At 42.5% G+C, this 19510-nt stretch overlaps 1 protein-coding gene across 1 annotated transcript in view; it reads left to right on the plus strand.

Annotated features, from left to right (window-relative positions):
- SLC5A11 (solute carrier family 5 (sodium/inositol cotransporter), member 11) overlaps window positions 1–19510 on the plus strand; it is a 57395-nt gene that overhangs the window by 29453 nt on the left and 8432 nt on the right. Inside the window, exons 6-10 of the mRNA XM_010837218.1 lie at window positions 1018–1122; window positions 2653–2758; window positions 3845–3925; window positions 9377–9582; window positions 14148–14283. Of these exons, the coding sequence (XP_010835520.1) occupies window positions 1018–1122; window positions 2653–2758; window positions 3845–3925; window positions 9377–9582; window positions 14148–14283 (634 nt within the window). The remainder of the gene's footprint in view (window positions 1–1017; window positions 1123–2652; window positions 2759–3844; window positions 3926–9376; window positions 9583–14147; window positions 14284–19510) is intronic.

Raw genomic sequence — 19510 nt, forward strand, 5'->3', positions numbered from 1 at the left:
GAACCACCCATCTGGACCATGGGCGAGCCACTCACTCAGTGCTGCCCTGGTCTCTCTGCTGTCTCCGGAATGTGCACATTTTGCTTTTATGATTCTGTGTTCCTGGTAACCTGGTTAACAGTTTAGAGCAATTTTCCCAAAGTTTAGAGCAAGGACAAATGGAGATTGTTGAGATGATTTTATGCATTAGATATGGAGCCAACGACACTGAATCATCTAGAGAAGTTATTGCCTCCTCCATTGTCTTCAATGAGCTCAAGGGTAATGTTTCATGTTGGTGTTAGTGTGCTTTTAACATCTGTCCAACACTTTTCTGATGACTTTTTTTTTTTAAAGAGTAGGTTCCAGGCCCAGGGTTTTTTGTGTGCAAGAGGAAGGCACCAGAAATGAATAGAACATAAATGAGTTATTTTATTATCAATGTGTATATTTTTGCTGGTTTCCTTAAGTTTAGGATTGATTTTTCCATTTCACAGTAGTGATTTGCATTGTTATTTATAGATGTGAGTGTGTGTGTGTGTGTGTTCAGTTGTGTCTGGATTCCTTGTGACCCCATGGACTGTAGCCCACCAGGCTCCTCTGTCCATGGGATTCTCTAGGCAAGAATAAAGAGTACTGGAGTGGGTTGCCATTTCCTTCTCTTTTTAGATGTTTATTTAAATGTAAACATGATAAAGCAATTATCCTTTAATTTAAAAAAATAAATATAAAAAAATAAACATGAGTTGGTTTAAAGAAAAACATTGTTTTATAGTAACGTTTATAAGTTTTATAACATAACATTAATAACACAGATGGCAAAAATTGGGATAGGATATACATTTGGCATATATGATAGTTAAGTACATAGCTCTTCACAGAACCCCAATTCATCCTCACCCCACCCTTTGGTCCCCACTTTCTCCTCCCTCTTAAGTCTCCCACTGAGAATCCCAAGAAGACCATCTGTGCTTCTGAGTTTGGGGAGGAGGGGGAGGAAGGGCTGCTGGGTGGCAAAAGCTCAGCTCTGGTCCCCAGGTCACCACGATGCCAGAGTACCTACGGAAACGTTTTGGTGGCAACAGGATTCCCATCATCCTGGCTGTGCTCTACCTGTTTATCTACATCTTCACCAAGATCTCGGTAAGACGGGGATGCAGCCGGTAAGAAGCTCGTTACAGCCCATTGCTGGTGGCGTCCGCTGCCCGTCCACATTCTTCTCTTATTGAGGAAGCTTCTGGGAGGTTCTAGGAAGATGGGAGGGGTGGGAACAAAGAGCAAGCAGGGGCAGAGTAAGTATGGGGAAAAGGTGGAGAGGACTCCTCCCCTGTCTCCTGCCAAAGCTTCTTCAGCAACATCTCAGGATGGCGCCCGACACTGAATGGGACTCCGAGAGCCCTGGGGTGAGTCTGTCATTTTCCTCCTGGGATCAGGCAGTTATCAGCTATGAGTCACATGTGCTGACAGCCATTCAATCTGTCCCACCCTGACCTTTGGATAGGCAGATCTCCTGGAAAGCGGCCAAGAGCAGATGCTTGGCAATCTCCAGGAGGTGCAGCTCGGCCTGACTCACAGGATGCCATCTTCTCTTCAATCTGGAACTGGGGGAGACCTTGTCCGGTGTGAGGTGGTGTGGGGCGGGGTACAGGAATTCCATTACATTCAAACAACTATAACTGACTGTCTGCCAGCTCCAGATGTGAAAGAAAGACTTAGAAGGACAACACTTGCTCTCATCCTGGTGGGAATCTACAGACGTGGGGAAGCCTTCCCAAGAGAAGTTACATGTGAGAACGATGCTGAGAAAATATAGAGAAAGAGGAACTGGCATTCCAGATAGATGGACAGAACATGCAACTTTGACTTGTTAGGGAAACAGGGTATATTTCAGCATGCCTGGGGGACTGGGAGCATGAAGTGAGTAAAGGAAATGAAATCAAGTGGCAGGCAAACTGTGAAGCACCTGGCATAGAGCTCTAACTTATTTGGACATTATCTGAGGGGCTCTTGAGAGTCCCTTGGACAGAAGGAGATCAAACTAGTCAATCCTCAAGGAATACTCATTGGGAGGACTGATGCTGAAGCTGAAGCATCAATACTTTGGCCACCTGATGCAAAGAGCCGACTCATTGGAAAAGACCTTGATGTTGGGAAAGATTGAGGGCAGGAGGAGAAGTGGGCAACAGAGGGTGAGATGGTTGGATGGCATCACTGACTCAATGGACATGAGTTTCAGCAAACTCCGGAAGACAGTGAAGGACAGGGAAGCCTGGTGTGCTGCAGTTTGTGGGGTTGCAAAGAGTCGGACACAACTTAGCAATTGAACAACAATCTTGGGGGCAAGTAGGGAGCCACTGAAGAGTTTTGATGAGGAGGAGAGGATGAGATGATCATGATGGTATTTGATAAGGCTGCAGTGTGGAGGATGGAGTGTAAGCAGATCAAGAAGAGAAGCAGGAAGACCACTGAGGAACCTGTATTAGCCTAGTGAAGGGATCTCAAACATAATCACCCATAGGGTTCCCATTTGAGACCCTTGATCTGGGAAGAGATGGGTGAAGAAAGGATAACATATGATGTTTCTGTGTTTCTCAGAATCAAGGCTAGGGCCTGAGCCTGGGGAAATTGTGCTAAAATGTCCACTCATTCATACACCCATTGACTTCTCTCTAGGTGGACATGTATGCAGGCGCCATCTTCATTCAGCAGTCTTTGCATGTGAATCTCTACTTGGCCATAGTCGGGTTGCTGGCCGTCACAGCTCTATACACCATCGCAGGTACGACTGGACAAGGGGTGCTGCTGGGAGAGGTGGTGGGCAGGAGCTGTGATCCATCCTATCTTTTCCTGGCCCGTCTTCTGATGTTCCAGTATGCTAAGACCTTGCCTTCATGAACTCTCAATCTGTTACCCTGGGAGATATGATTTCTCTTGGCCATTGTCCAGAGGGAAAAGATTGTCTGATGGAAGGGAGGATTTCAAAATGTGCCATACCTACATAAAGCTATTTTCCATTTATTTCTTTAAGAACTTTTTCTTAGAACCTACTAAATGCTGAGCAGGTGTATTCACAAGCACAGTGCATAGCTGGATCACAAACCACTGCAGTTTTGGAGCCTGAGGCTCGTCTTTTCCTCTAAGACTTGCATCCCAGAAGAGTGGCTGGTGGGGAGCAGGGCCTTGATATATATCTGCTTTTTCTTTTTTATAATATTTATTTATCTGACATGCTGGGTCTTCACTGTTGCACACGGGTTTTCTCTAGTTGTGGTTACTCTACGGTTTCAGCGCATGGGCTTCTCATTGTGGTGGCTTCTCTCATTGTGGAGAAAAGGCTCTAGGATGAGAGGGCTTCGGTAGCTGTGGCACACAGGCTTAGTTGCTCTGCAGCATGTGGGATCTTCCTGGACCAGGGATCGAACCCGTGTTCTCTGCGCTGGCAGACAGATTCTTATCCACTGGGCCACCAGGGAAGTCCAGGACTGGGCTTCTTAAAGAAGCATAGAAGTCTTAGGACAACACAAGAACAAGAGCAGGGGCTGCAGGGGCCCCTTGAGGCCCAGGCTTGAAGCTCCATAATATCCCCCTCCACCATATCTTTTGGTTAAAGCAAGCCATTTGGCCAAGCCAATTTAAGAGGAAGAGGAATCAACTTCACCTCAATATGAAAGGACAGCAAAGCTACATGACAAAGTGGGCAGGCACATGAGAAATGGATCCTGCTGTGGCCATCTTTGCGAAGAGTCAACACTAAGACCTCTGTCCCTTCAGGTCCTGAATTTCAAAGTTTCCTCTGCCACCACCCAGAATAACTCCTCTCCATCAGAGTACCTGACCGTCACCTCTGTGCTCATCTCCCTTCTAGGTGGCCTGGCAGCTGTGATCTACACGGATGCTCTACAGACTCTGATCATGCTTATAGGAGCGCTCATCCTGATGGGCTACAGTAAGTGGGGTCCCAGGGTCATTTGGGTGGATGACAGCACCTCTCTCAAGAAGGGACATCTGCTTTCTTCACAGTTTCAAACCCAGCTGGGGGATTCCTACTTGAGGCATTGGTTATTTTAGCTGGAAGAGAACTGTGCTTATCATGGAAACTTATCTGTTTCTTAAGGAAAAATTAATAGAACTTCTTATACTGGTGTGGATAAATAAATAACAAAATAAAAGGAAGTAAAGGAATCGTTCTTCCTTACAGGAAAATTCCAATTTATAAATGCAGGTGGGGTGAGGGAAATAGAATAACACCATTAGAACACCATAGTAATAACTGCTACAGGCAAAAGCCAACGATAAATGCTGAAGTTAGCAAGTGAAAGTTTATGAAGAAATAGCATATTTGCTTGGTCTCGAAGCATCAAATCCAAAATATTTGTTCATTACAAGGGGACATACATCCACTTTACAGTGGAGAAGCATGGCACCACTGTACTAAGTGATCAAGATATAGTAACTGATAACACAATAATCAGGTGTACCCATATGTAGCTTCTGATATGGTCACTGAGGACACAATCACCTCTGTGCCATTCTTGCTGAAATATATACCCTCAACTTCATCGTTTATAAACATCAGACAAATTGAGGGACATTTTACAAACTACAATGATCAGTATTCTTCAAAAGCATCAGGGGCATGAAAAATAAAGACAGACTGAGGAACTACGAAGAGAGGAGGAAAATAAAGAGACACAACGAATAAACACAGTGTAGGATCCTGATCTGACTTCCAGAAGAGGAAAAGAACATGAGCGGTGCGATCGGAACAGCTTCTATTGTGGTTAATGGTAATGCACCCATGTTAATTTCTTAGTTTCCGTAATACTAGGAGAAGGGTGTATGGAAACTCTCTGTGCTACTTATACAACTCTTCTGTATGTCTATAGTTATCTCAAAATTAAAAGTTCAAAAATTAATAAGTATTAAAACCCTTGTGATCCGGATGTGCTATCATTTAATGCTCACAGCAACCCAATGGTATTGGTATTACTGTTGTTCCCTTTGTTGGATGAGAAAATTAGGGCACCAACTGTCAGAAAGTTGCCCAATGTCACAAAGCCAGAATTCAAAGCCAGGATTCAAGCCCCAGTCAGACTGACCTCCGATCTCACCCTCTTCTTTCCCTATCACACTGGCTGGTGATAAGAGTAGGGAGATAATGTGGGTAATAACTTTATTGGGAAGAGTCTAGGAGCAGGAGTCAAAGAGTGTAGGCAAGAATTTTTACCTTAACTTTGTGTCTTTCTGCACAGTTATGCAGAATGTTGTGCATGCGTTACTTTTACCTTTCAAACAACATTTTAAAAAAATCATGGAATAATAAATTAGTTTCACACACACACACACACAAAAAAACAGCAATAAGACTTACTTATTATAAACTGTATCAGGAAATGTTCTGGATCCTTACAAAGAAGAAAAACTTCACTGATTTATATAAAGAAGAAAACAAATGAGTAATAAATATATAAAGACACATGTTCAGCCTCACTAGATAAATGTTGAGTGTGGTTGCTATCATAATATTTTGAATCTCCCAGGGCCACATAAGTGACTCATAACACTCTCGGGTTTTGGAGGCAAAAGAGCCAAAAGATAGACCTTCACATGGTTTGCTATTTAGCCAACTTCCTGATCTCTTTTCCTAAATATGGGGTCTCAATGAGGAAGTTCCACTATTTAATTCATTATGATCAGTCAGGAGAGAGATAACCGATTCACCTTCAGCAATCTTCCTCATTCTGCTATATCTAGCAGACTTTCTCCTAAGGTATCTGCAGGTTTTTAAATGTGGAAAACTGATTGACAATATATGCTTGAGTTTTTCTTTCTTTTTTTTAATCATAAAGCTTATTTTATTTTTTAAAATTAATCTTTATTGGAATATAGTTGATTTACCATGCTGTGTGAGTTTCTGCTGTACAGCAACATCAATCAGTCATATATATAATATATATATTATATATATATGTATAGCCACTCTTTTTAAGACTCTTTTCCCATGTAAATTATTACAGAGTATTTAGGAGAGTTGCCTGTGCTATGCAGTAGGTTCTTTTTAGTTATCTATTTAATATATAGTGATTTGTATATGTCAATTTGAATCCCCTTGTTTATCATGGTTTTATTTCTGTGCCTTTAAAAATGTATTTATTTATTTATTGGTTGTGCTGGGTCTTCATTGCTGTGTGGGCTTTTCTGTAGTTCCAGCGAGGGGGGCTACTTTCTAATTGTGGTGTGCTGGCTTCTCATTGCAGTGGTTTCTCTTGTTGCTGAGCATAGGCGCTAGGGTGCACAGGCTTCAGCAGCTGTGGTATGAGGGCTCATCAGTTGTGGTTTCTGGGCTCTAGAGCACAGCCTAAATAGTTGTGGTGAGAGGGCTTAGTTGCCCTGTGGCATGCGGAATCTTTCCAGACCAGGAATCTAACTCACGTCTCCTGCATTGGCAGGTGAAGTCTTTGCCACTGGGTCACCAGGAAAGTCCTGTTTTTGTGCTCTGAATTCTGTTCCATTGGTCTACAGGACTGCTTTTTCCTAATATCATACTGTTTTGATTACTATAGCTTTGTAATATAGTTTGACATCAGAAAATGTGATGCTTCCAGCTTTGATCTTTCTCAAGGTTGCTTTGGCTATTCAGGATCCTTTGTGGTTCCATGTAAATGCTAGGATTGTTTTTTTTTCCTTTCTTTCTTCTATTTCTGTGAAAAATGCCATTGAAATTTAGGTAGGGATTTCATTGTATCTGTGGATCACATTGAGTAGTATGGACATTTTAACAATCTTGATCTTCCAGTCCATTTAACATGGAATATCTGTCCACTTATTTGTGTCTTCTTCAATTTCTTTTATCACTCTTATTTATTGTTTTCAGTGTATGGATCTTTTCACCTCCTTGATTAAATTGATTCCTATTTTATTCTTTTAGATGCAATTAGAAACAATATTGCTTTCTTTTCATTGAAGTATAGTCAATTTACAGTATTGTATTAGTTTGAGGTGTAAATATATATGTGTATATATATTCAGATTATTTTCCATTATAGATTATAAATTATTTAATATAGTGCCCTGTGCTATACAGTAAATTCATGTTGTTTATTTCATATGTAGTAATGTGTATTGGTACTATTTTCTGAATATCTCTTTCCAATAGTATCTGCTTATGTGTTTGGTTACTCAGTTGTGTCCAGCTATTTGCAACCCCATGGACTGTAGCCCACCAGCCTCCTCCCTTCCATGGGGATTTTCCAGGCAAGACCACTGGAGTGGGTGGCCATGCCCTTCTCCAGGGGATGTTCCCAACCCAGGGATCAAACCCAGGTCTCCCACATTGCAGGCGTATTCTTTACTGTCTAAGCCACCAGGGAGGCCTGAATAGTATATAGAAACACAATTGATTATTGCATATTGATTTTGTATTCTGCAGCTTTACTAGATTCATTCATTTATTAGTTTTAACTGTTTTTGGTGGAATCTTTAGGATTTTTTATATATAATATATTATCAGCAAACAGGGACAACTTATTTTCAAATATTGGAGATTTTTCTGATATATTTCTGTTATTTTTTGTTTAATTTCATTACAATAATAGAATATATTTTGTATGATGTTATTTCTTATTAATTTATTGAGGTTTGTTTTATGGCCAGAAACATTGCCTATTTTGATGAATCTTCTAAGAGTACTTGAGAAGACTATGTATTCTGCTATTGTTGGGTGTAGTGCTTTATAAATTTCAATTGGGTCAACTTGGTTGATAGTGTTGTATAAATCTCCTTTATCTGTATAAATATTTTTGTCTTATTTTTCCATCAACCACTAAAAAGGGGTATTGAGGTCTCCAACTATAATAGTTGACTTCTTTCTCTTCTTAGGATTGTTATGAGCTCTTGGTGAACTGACCTCCTTGTCATTATGTGGTGTTCCTGTCTATCCTTGGCTGTATTCTTTGTTCTGGAGTCTAATTTGTCTAATATTAATATAGTCTGTCTAGCTTTCTCTTGACTTGAATGGTATATATTCAAGGTCCAATTACTGATAATTGGACCACAAACAATTATCCTTCCCTCCCACTACCACAAAATAATTTTTCAGGGAAAAAAGCATGACAAAAATTTATCATCAAAAATATTTTCCCCCCAGTAGCCACTGTTTACCACACTCTTCCACAAAAATAAGCCAGGCTGCTGGTTACATATCATTGTTACCCAAATGGAAACACCAACCCCCTTCTCTTCCATACCAAGAAACAAACAAACAAAAAATACCCAAGAAAAGAAATGAAACAAAAAAGACAAACACAATCTTCCAGAACATAATCCAGTGAGAGCAGTGTTATTTTGGGGATAACCTTGAATCCTTTCGATTAATATAACGAAGCAAATTATCTGCAAACTACAGTGCTTTATTATTTTTTATAGACAACTCATGCTTGTGCCGGATGCTGTGCGCATTTTATATGCAGAATCTCACTTAGTCCTTGCTCCAGTGCTGTGAGGTTGGCACTTTATTATTACTACTCGCAGATGAAAAACTGAATCTCAGATGGAGAAATGACTTTCTCAAGGCCATAGGTTACTTGGACCACTCTTGAAACACCATAAATTGGGATAGCTGAGAAGAAGTTTAGAGGTGAAAGTATGTTTCCTTAAGGCAGAGTTTCTTAAAGTGGGGTCCATGGACAGAAGGTACAGGTTTTGTGAACCTTGGATGGGAAAGAAATCCATCTGTTTTCACAAATCTATCAGTGACATTTAGCATCTTTCAGTTATTAGCATAGGCAGCTCACCACAGGGATATTAGCAATATCTGTGACTTTGAAACCAAAATATAACCCTGATGTTTTTATCCAAATGTTTTTATAATTGCTGCTGATGTGTTGAAACACTGTCTGTGTCCATGGTTACTTTAAAACTAGATTGTTATTTGACCCACTGTGGAGTCTTTGTATTTAATGGTGCAAATAAATAAATTACTATGTCTTAGTTCTCATGGTTTGATGAGTGCCTTTGATGTATTTGGCTTCCTTTATAATTGATGTATTTTGTATTAGGAGGAAATGGCAACCTACTCCAACATTCTCATCTGGGAAATCCCATAGACAGAGGTGGCTGGCGGACTATAGTCCACGGAGTTGCAAGAGTCAGACACGACTTAGTGACTAAATGACAATTTTGTATTATATATTTAGAAATATTATTCTAAGAAGCAATCCATAGTCACTACCAAAGGCATTAAAAAAATGTTTTTTTAAAATAGGAGGCTAAGAAGCTCTAAGTCAATTAACTTTGCTGTGGTTCTAAGTAGGATTTCACCAATCTCCAACCATTCCCTTATGAGCTGCTGTGGATCAATCTGAGTTCCTGGCAAATTTGGGCTTCCTCTCAATTCTAGGTTTTGCTGCAGTTGGTGGGTTGGAAGGCTTGGAGGAGAAATATTTTTTGGCAATGGCCAGCAACCGGAGCGGGAACAGCAGCTGCGGGTTGCCCCGGGAAGATGCCTTCCATATTTTCCGAGACCCAGTGACGTCTGATCTCCCATGGCCCGGGATCCTATTTGGAATGTCCATCCCGTCTCTCTGGTATTGGTGCACGGATCAGGTACAGGGCAGCAGGCTGAGCCCCCGGAATGCTTCCTTGGGGTGTCTAGAAGCTGGGTTTTTGTCCTTCCCCTATCTGTTCTCTTATTTCTCTACTACTCTACACATCATCTGCTTATTCTTGCTCATATGGCAAATCCAAAGCTGCTGCTTTTTGCAAAGGGAAAACTTAATACATCCTGCTGAATGTCTGGAAAGACCCAGTAAGCAAAAGCGATGATATATTTTAAATGGAGGTTTTAGCTGACATTGGTATTATTTACTCCACAAATACTGTACCAGCTGCTTGGAAGTCACAGGTAAGCAAGGACACTCGGTCCTTGTAGAACTCACTTTCTTCTGACAGAAGTAGATGGCAGTAAATAAATAAACGGAACAGTACAAGGTGATAACTGTCATTAAAAAAAAAAAGGAGGTTGAGAGTGTGAGAGTGACATTTAAAAATAGGGTGGTCAGGAGAATCATGGTTGAGAAGTGACCTTTGGCAAAGGAGGAGAGCAAGTGGGTTCTGGTGATTGTCAAGGAAGAGAGTTTGGGGCAGAGGGACCCACCAAAGCCAATCCCTTAAAGCAAATATCTAACTGGTGAAAAAAAAAGAAATTAGAAAGGCAAAAGACACTGCTGTGGGTAAAATAAGCCTGTTGTGTTAAAAGGTGGGGATAGAATCCGTATTTGCATTTGCTTGTATTTGCTGAAGAGCTTCCCAGGTGGTGCTAGTGCTAAAGAACCCACCTGCCAACGCAGGAGACATAAGAGATGCTGGTTCGATCCCTGGGTTGGGAAGATCCCCTGGAGGAGGAGATGGCAGCCCCACTAGTATTCATGCCTGGAGAATTCCATGGACAGAGGAGCCTGGTGGGCTGCAGTCCATAGGGTTGCAAAGAGCCAGACACGACTGAGCGACTGAAAGAGCGCGGGCGCACACGTGAATGTGCTGAAGGAAACTCCAGATGGATTACCTAAAACTGAGGGCGATTACTTCCGGGGGTAGGTGTGCCAGGAAGGACAGGAGCCATTTCACTGCACACCTTTTTATACTTTCGCAGATTTCAAGCCCGTGAATATGTCATCTATTGAAATTGGTTTTTCCATTACATTAAGGATCAGCAATCTGTGTGCCATTTTGGAAGCTGTATTTCATATTCAGAGCTGATGAGACTTTAACCAAAATAATGATCATGGAGCTGGGCCACTGAATTGGTGCAGGAGGCACTGCAGAGAGTGAACCTCGGTCACCCCATGGGTGAGAACGCCTCTGAGTGAAGAGCTAAAACCCAAGCCAGAGATGGGTACAGTGTTGCCCCTTTAGAAAGTCACTCTCAAAAAAAGAAAAAGAAAATCACTCTCCCCTCTTGACCCTCTCCCCTGATCTTTTCCTTAGCAAATATTGGCTGGAGAGTTCAGCCAATATTCAGCCCATCTGAACTGGGCAGGAGACAGTTCAGATGCAGGCTTGAGCCTGGGCTTTCTAAACCTTAACAGGCTTGGACTGAAGTTCAGGTGGCATAACTTTGTTTAATATCTTCAGCCTCTGTTTTCTCATTAGTGGGATTACTAATAATTGTAAAAGACAGAAGCACTGGGAATTTGCTCATAGTCCTTTCTGTTGCAGGGGCATTTAATAAACTGTTAAAATCATTTACCTTTTTGCTATGGTTTTATGCTACTGCTCTTGACACAGGTCACCAGCTTATATTTATTAATCAATACAAATATTTCCTTGAGATGCCTCACCCCCTCACTAGCTGGGATTTCAGTGTACATCCCTTGAAGCCCACCTTCGACCCACCTCGTATTGTTCAAGAGCCTGGGGACTTAATCCAGGATGACTCGATCATCTTCTGGATGCCAGGGAGGGCGAGAGGGCCCAGAAAACCAAGCCTTCTTTGGACCCCACGGCTCTCGGTCTTGTTGCTGCTGAGCTGGATTCTGTGGCCCCCAAAGGCTGTGTTATGTGTTAGTTCCTTGTGCTGGCGCTGCCCTAGGAGAAGCACATGTTTGGTCAGCTCTGTGTGTAGCTCACTTTAGAGCAGAAGAAAGGCAAAGTGGCATGCATGGTGCACGGATTGAGAGCGTGTTTTAGATCTTTCTGTGCAGAGACAGAAGGGCAAATCACAATCAATAATGACACTTAACCATTTGTTGATCACTGTGCCATTTACCAGTAATTGATTGAAGCATTTCCTATGTATTAGCTCATTCATGTTCATAACATTTCTATGAGCTCTGCTCCATTACTTGGGTCTGGGGGTTGTCATACAGGGCCACACACTCTTCACAGGGCTTGTGGGGTTTTGAGCAGCACAACGCTCTTAAAACTTACTCAGCTGCCTCTTAAATTCCCCTCTGGAGGCTCCACTTCATGGGAATAAAAACCAACATTCTTTCAGTCACAGCTTTGAACCTGCCATCACAAGGGCTAGGTTTTCCAAAGCTATAAACCTTCCTATCTGCTTCCAGATGGATTGACAAGGATTGAAGCTCGAATGCCTAATTTGGCACTTTTGAGCGACTGCGTTCACTTGCTTTGTCGTGTCTGACTCTTTGTGACCCCAGGGACCATAGCCCACCAGGCTCCTCTGTCCATGGAATTCTCCAGGTAAGAATACTGGAGTGGGTTGCCATTTCCTTCTCCAGGGGATCTTCCCAATCCAGGGATCGAACCTGAGTCTCCTGTGCCTCCTACGTTGCAGGCGGATTCTTATCACTGAGCTACTGGGGATGCCCCTCCGGCATCTTAATGAAGCCATTAAAAAAAAGTATCCTATAGATGCTATATTGTTACATGTAACTACCACATTCTTAAGTATTCTAGAAAGCCCAATGGGTGTATGTTTGGAGTTATGAGAAACAACAGGTAACAGTTAAATCAGCTTCTAGACAAAGACATCCAAGTTCCCAGCTCGAGCCTCACTGTTCCCCCACCTCTCCTCAAATAAGCTGATTCCATGTTTTAGACTCATTCATTGACAGCATCCAAACAAATAATAATAATCTATGCAGTTGAGGAAACACTTGTTTGCAAGTCACAGGAAAAAAAAAAAAAACACATCAAGTTTAAACCAGCTTAGGAAAAGGGTGGGGAATTTATTACCTCATGGATTACGAACTGCAGGAAGGTGTACTAGCCTTCAGAAACTCCTGGAACATACTCTGGTATCCTTCTCCATGGTCTTTATTTCTTACCTGCGGACTTCATTGTTTCACATCGAGGTCCAGTGGAAAGAGACTGACAACTCGCAAAGTCCCAAATCCAAAAACCCTGTGGAAGGGCTCTGGTTGGCCAGGCTTGGGTCCCGTGCCTACCCCTGGATCAGGCAGGATCTGTGCCCAAGAAGACAGGATAGCCATGTGGAGAGGGGGTGGGTTTCAAAAGAAGAAGCAGGACACTCCAGCAAGCCTGTGCCAATGATGAATGGTTTTTAAAAATGGGAAGGATTCCAGCTTTGTCCTGCTCACCACCATTAATGGTGGTAATGACATTTCACTCCTCTTGTCTACTGTTCACAGAACCAACTTATAAAAGCTCTGGTAGATGGCTCAGTGGTAAAGAATCCGCCTGCCCATGCAGGAGACATGGGTTTGATCCCTGGGTTGGAAAGCTCCCCTGAAGAAAGGAATGGCAATCCACTCCAGTATTCTTGTCTGGGAAATCTCATGGACAGAGGAGCCTGGTGAGCTACAGTCCATAGGATCACAAAGAGTCAGACATGACTTAGCCACTAAACAACAATTCACCAAGGTCTCTGCAACTTCTCCAGAGGCTTCAAGACCCCAAACCTCAGGAAATAGTAGAGAAAATTCTGAGCTCATGTAGATGCCATCTGAAGGCTGGAGCAGGGACCGGTCTTTCCACCCAAAAAACACTCGACAGCATGTCGTTCCCTTTGAATGGATAAATCTTTTTTTGCTATTCAAAATTTGGGTATATTGCAAAATCATCACCAAAGTAAATGTAGTTATTTTTCATCACCATACATAGTTTCACTATTTCTCTTGTGATGAGACCTTTTTTAGTGTAATGAGAACTTTTAAGATCATCTCTTAGCAACTTAAAGATAGGCGACCCAGTATTAACTATAGTCACCATGCAGTACATTACATCCCTAGGACTTCTTTTATAACTAAAATTTGTGCTTTTTGACTCCCTTCACCCATTTTGCCCACCCCCACCCTTTGTCTCTGGCAACTACCAATCTGTTCTAAAGGGATAAATCTTGATAAGACCTACCTTATGCCTCCCATCAGAGAGAAGGGGGTCAGGCTAAGACCTAGGTGTACCAGTATGCAGTAACTATAAGCCCAGATACACCAATCCTGTTGGTGGAAGTATCTCAGAACCTCTCTTTCTCTTCTATCCTCCTTCCAGTTCTTGCTTTCTCTGCCTTGGTGTAGCTCCTGCGGCTGGACCACTGGGCCACAGGGATTGAGAATAAAAGAGATGCTTCTTTGGAGAAGCCAGATCCACTAGGCTCCTGAGTCTATATGCCTACCAAGAAGCCACGCACATCTAATTTGCTTTAAGAGAAAGTCATCTCAACTTCAAACCACCCCACTGTTTTCCAGGTGATTGTTCAGCGGACTCTGGCTGCCAAGAACCTGTCCCACGCCAAAGGGGGCTCTCTGATGGCCGCATACCTGAAGGTGCTACCCCTTTTCATCATGGTGTTCCCGGGTATGGTCAGCCGTGTCCTCTTTCCAGGTAAGAAGACAGCTGGGAGGAGAGATTTTCTATGAGTCTCAGACCCAGTAAAGTGTTCTAAACATATTACCGACTGCCCCATGAGAGTGAGACTGGTGTCCCTTCCTTGTGATTCCACTGAGGCATCTCCATTCCAGTATCTACTGATTCTGTGCTGTTTCCCAATATTGGTTCAATGGGCATGTCCTATAGATGTCCCAGGCCTAACAGAGTGGAGACCTATCCAGGGCTTTGCCTCAACTATACATTTTATTTTATTTATTTATTTATTTTTTGCACTCTCAACTATACATTTTAGTTATTTAGTTGACTGCACCAGGCCTTAGTTGCAAGCACTTGAGAGCTTTGATCTTTGTTGAGGCATGTGAACACTTGGTTGTGGCATGTGGGATCTAGATCCCTTACCAGGGAATGAACCCAGGTCCCTGCATTGGGAGTGTGGAGTCATAGCCACTGGACCACTAGGGAAGTCCCTCAACTATACATATATATTTAAAACCACAAACTAGGCTAAATCTTGTCCCAGATGCCAGCTCCCTGAAATCTCACGTGAGGGCACCCCTCACACTTCAGTGGTTTGGCAACTTCAGCCCAATGGAACCCTTCAGTTCAGTTCAGTTCAGTCGCTCAGTCGTGTCCGACTCTTTGTGACCCCGTGGACTATAGCACGCCAGGCTTCCCTGTCCATCACCAACTCCCGGAGCTTGCTCAAACTCATGTCCATTGAGTCGGTGATGCCATCCAGCCATCTCATCCTCTGTTGTGCCTTCAATCTTCTCCTCCTGTCTTCAATCTTTTCCAGCATCAGGGTCTTTTCCAATGAGTCATTTCTTCCCGTCAGGTGGCCAAAGTATTGGAATTTCAGCTTCAGCATCAATCCTTCCAATGAATATTCAGAACTGATTTCCTTTAGGATTAACTGGTTTGATCTCCTTGCTATCCAAGGGACTCTCAAGAGTCTTCTCCAACACCACAGTTCAAAAGCATCAATTCTTTGGCCCTCAGCTTTCTTTATAGTCCAACTCTCACATCCATATGTGACTACTGGGAAAACCATAGCTCTGACTGGTTGGACCTCTGTTGGCAAAGTAATATCTCTGCTTTTTAATATGCCACAAGGAAAGCATAGAACCCTTGGTGGGGTACTTTTCTTAACAAAACTGGGGTATCAAACCTCTAAAGTATTTGCCTTATCTATAAAAAAACTTGGTAGAGGGATGAGGTTTTCAGCATGAAGATTAAACAGGCCTAGGAGTGGAAAATGTTATTGGGAGTCATTGTGATGTCAGGAACTGGTGATCTCTATACCTGTACCTGTAGACAGGTGCATCTACTTCCAAAACCTGTCTCTTAATCAGGCTACTGTCTCTCTCAGGAAATCACATCTTAAGCTTTGGATCTATATCTGGAAGATCCATAACAAGACCCTGATCCTCACTCATAGCAGTCAGCCAATCAGTGATGATTATTAAATGAAACATAACGCCACATTCCATGACCCTAGGGAGTTGTAACATCTCAGATGAGTCTGGTCCTCATGAAAAAGTAAAAGAAAATAGATATCAAAACACTCTAGCCTATGGTACCAGCAATAAGTGAGAAATGAATTTGAGAGAGTGAGGCAGGGTGGAGATGGTGAGGTGGGCATGGTGGATTTGAAGGTCTTGATCAGAGCTTCTCAAAGTGTGATCCCCAGTCCAGCAGCATCAGAGTGGCCTTGGAACTTGCTAGAAAGGCAAACTTTTCAGACCTCATCCAAGACCTATCGAATCCAGGTCTTTGGGGATGGGGCCCAACAGAAGGTGGAGAATCCCTGGTCTAAAGGGCCAGGGGCTGGGCCAAGCCACTGTTCCTACCCATTTCCACTCTTCTCTCCGTCTCAGCCCCAGCAGCTCCCTGCTGAATCTTCAGATGGGTCCAGTAATGCCTCAAAGGATGCTCTGATCCTGGGCTCTCATGAACCTGGACAACATCCTCTTCCACTTAGTCCACCTGAAAAACAATACCCACTCATTAAGGAACACTGGTAGAAACCAAGAAAGAAGCAAAATGACCCTCAAAACAATGAAACCCAAGAGTCTAGAAATGTACCTGTTTACAAACCAATCATCTCCACCTAAGCTTTGGAATAAACTAAGGTTTTGAGTCCTAGCCATGATCCTAGCTTTATGATTTGGGGATGTTATTTAGCCTCTGTGGGTCTCAATTTGCTTGTCTTTAAAATAGGTGTAATAGGGACTTCCCTGGTGGTGCAGTGGTTAAGAATCTGCCTTGCAATGCAGGTTCGATCCCTGGTCGGGGAACTAAGATCCCACATGCCATGGAGCAACTGAGCCCCCCTACCACAATTAGAGTCCATGCACCACAACCCCATGGCACAATGAAGATGCTACGTGCCACAATTAAGACCCGGGACAGCCAAATAAATAAATATTTTAAAAATTGGTATAATAGCAATGTTTTCACAGAGTTATGAAAATTACATGAGAAGGTATGTGTAGAGTGTTAATTTGCAGCATCTGCGTCACAGTACAACTTCTATGAATGCTGGCATTTTGGAAGAAGGAGTTTTGGTGCTGTGTTTGGACTGGACTCTGCTAGAGCCATCCTTTATTTCAAGCATCATCATAGGATCTAACAAGGGAATCCACTCAACGTATGAAACGGTTGATTAATTCACCCAAGACACATGAGCAGATATTAGTGAATGATGGGTTAACAATCGCAAGGCTGTCGATTTCATTTATAACTTAAGCTGAGCCAAATAGTTTCCTTGTGACGAGCATATTTTTCAGCCCGAATGAACAAACATAATTTTCTGCCCTAAACATGCATTATAAACTTTGTGTCACATGTTTCATGGTTGAAGCTTGCATTCCTAGAGGGTTAAACAAAAACTTGGTTGTTAAATGAATTATTTCAGAGGGAGTCTTGCTCCTTCTTGGTGTCCCTTGAAGACAGGAGTTTTTGGACACTAAGAGTTTGAACTCATAACATGTGAATGTAAACAAGATCTTTGCCCCACCTGGGAGGTTCCCTACGCCTTCTGGCCACAGGAATGTAACTATTTTCTAACTTTCTCCAAAGCTTCCTCAGACAAGCCATAAACAAGCCAAGAACTTTGACCTCTCAAAAGCATTTTTCTCAAAAAGATTGTTCCTTCTTAATACTTCCTGTCAAATATCATTTTTGGTCTGCAATCTGAATTTTGTCTAAACTGAATCAGAGTTCTGGAGGCATCTACTTTTGTTCCATAGCAATTGTTATTATTTTAAAATATATTTATTTATTTATTTGGCTGCGCTGGGTCTTAATTATGGCATCTTTGATCTTTGTTGCAACATGCCAGCTCTTAGCTGTGGCCTGTGGGATCTAGTTCAGCAACCAGGGATTGAACCTGGACCCCCTATTTTGTGAGCGTGGAGTCTTAGCCACTGGACCACCAGGGAAATCCCCTGTTATTAGTATTATTAATTGTGGCCACAGCACCCTTTATCACTCGTGGATGTAAGTGGAGGGAAGGGTCCCAGCTTTGAGAAGACATAGCTGTGAGTGGAGAAATTTTACAAAGACCAGTTAGTTCTTGGGCTTGCTAATGGATGAAGTGGTCTGGGGTGATTTCCATTTCTTAGGTCTTATACTACCTTAAAAAAGAAAATGAAGAATTGGGAAGCACAGAGTCCTTCCACTGCAGGGGACCCAGGTTCTATCCCTGGTCGGGGAACTAAAACCTTGCAAGCTGTGCAGTGTGGCAAAAAGAACAATAAAAAATATTAGAGGGCAGGGAGGGATAAATTAGGGATTTGGGATTAATAGATACACACTACTATAGATAAACACCAAGGACCTACAGGGAACTATAGTCAATATTTTCTAATAATCAATAAATGAAAGAATCTCAAAAATAATATATGTATATATATATATAAATATAACTGAATCACTTTGCTGTACACCTGAAACATTATAAGCGTCTGTATTATACAACCATACTTCGATAAAAAATTTTAATTAAAGAAAAGAATCAACAGTACTAGGTTTTAAAGTCGTGATGTACTTTAAATGTTCACATTTATTAAACTAATAGTTTTAACCCAGATAAAATTATAAAGACCAGGCATTTAACCTCATCTGGAGATAACATTGCTGCCAGTGAATTTAAGGTTCTTTGTCCCGAAAGATTTCAGAGACAATTCAGAGAGTTTGGGAAGATAAAGTGAGAGTTTATTTAAGCAAAGGGGACAGTGGGCAGACAGGTGAGGAGCCGCCACCCTGGGATTCTTTATCATCGGTGTTGAGGGGCTTCATACAAATGAAGGGGTAGACTATTCCCTGAGGAAGGAGGAGTTTGGAGTTTGTATTCCCTGATTTTAACCCCAGTTCCATTTTCCCAAGGGGACAAAAGTGCCCCTATTCAGCTTAAATCAGAAGTGTCATGGCATCAGTGCATGGTGGGTGCTTATCTGTAAGGCCAATTTTATTGTAATAAGAACATACTAAGCAAAAGGTTGCCTTTGGAGGCAGGAGATTCCTGCCTTTCCCCAGCTTTCTTTGTTACCTGAACCCTATCACCTAAAATATGTAGTTTTCTGGTCAACATGGAGTTTCCTGCTTTCCTTCATCTGCCTCACTGTTTACAAGACATTTACAAGATGTTTACAAGATTTCCTGCCACCTGGCCCCTGCTCCCATTTCCCTGCTCATACCTAGCTACCTGCCTGCTGTAACCCTGTCAAGCATCTGCGTTTGAGGCCACTTGTGAATTCGAGGCTTCAACTACACGTTCATCATGAAATTGGTATTGCATCAGAACCTGGGAGGAGATGGGCGTGGGCAGTGATGGGCTCCAAGCCCACCCCTAAACTGAGTCTTGGGGGTAGTTGTCACTTGCCATCGGACGTGGGCTGGAAGGCAGTGTCACCCATCAGAATGAGGAAGAAAGACAGAGGGAGGGTCTGGGAGTTGTTTATGGGAGTTACCCCTATTAATAGATCCAGCTGGCAAAAGAGATATGAGGATTTATAAGTGGTCCAGCAGGGGTGAGTGGTGATGTTTTGGCATGGAGACGGTGGTGAGGAGCATAGCTCAGCTCAGATACGAGGAGCTGAGGAAGACAGAAAGTAACAAGAAAGCTCTCATTCAAACACGTGCCAGACCACTGAGGCTACCTACACTCTGGGCCTTCCCTGAAACTTTGGATTGGGAGTTGCGAGACTTGTCTCCATCA

This window comes from Bison bison, unplaced genomic scaffold (assembly GCF_000754665.1).
Source record: "Bison bison bison isolate TAMUID 2011002044 unplaced genomic scaffold, Bison_UMD1.0 scf7180017864072, whole genome shotgun sequence".
Lineage (NCBI taxonomy): Eukaryota > Metazoa > Chordata > Mammalia > Artiodactyla > Bovidae > Bison > Bison bison.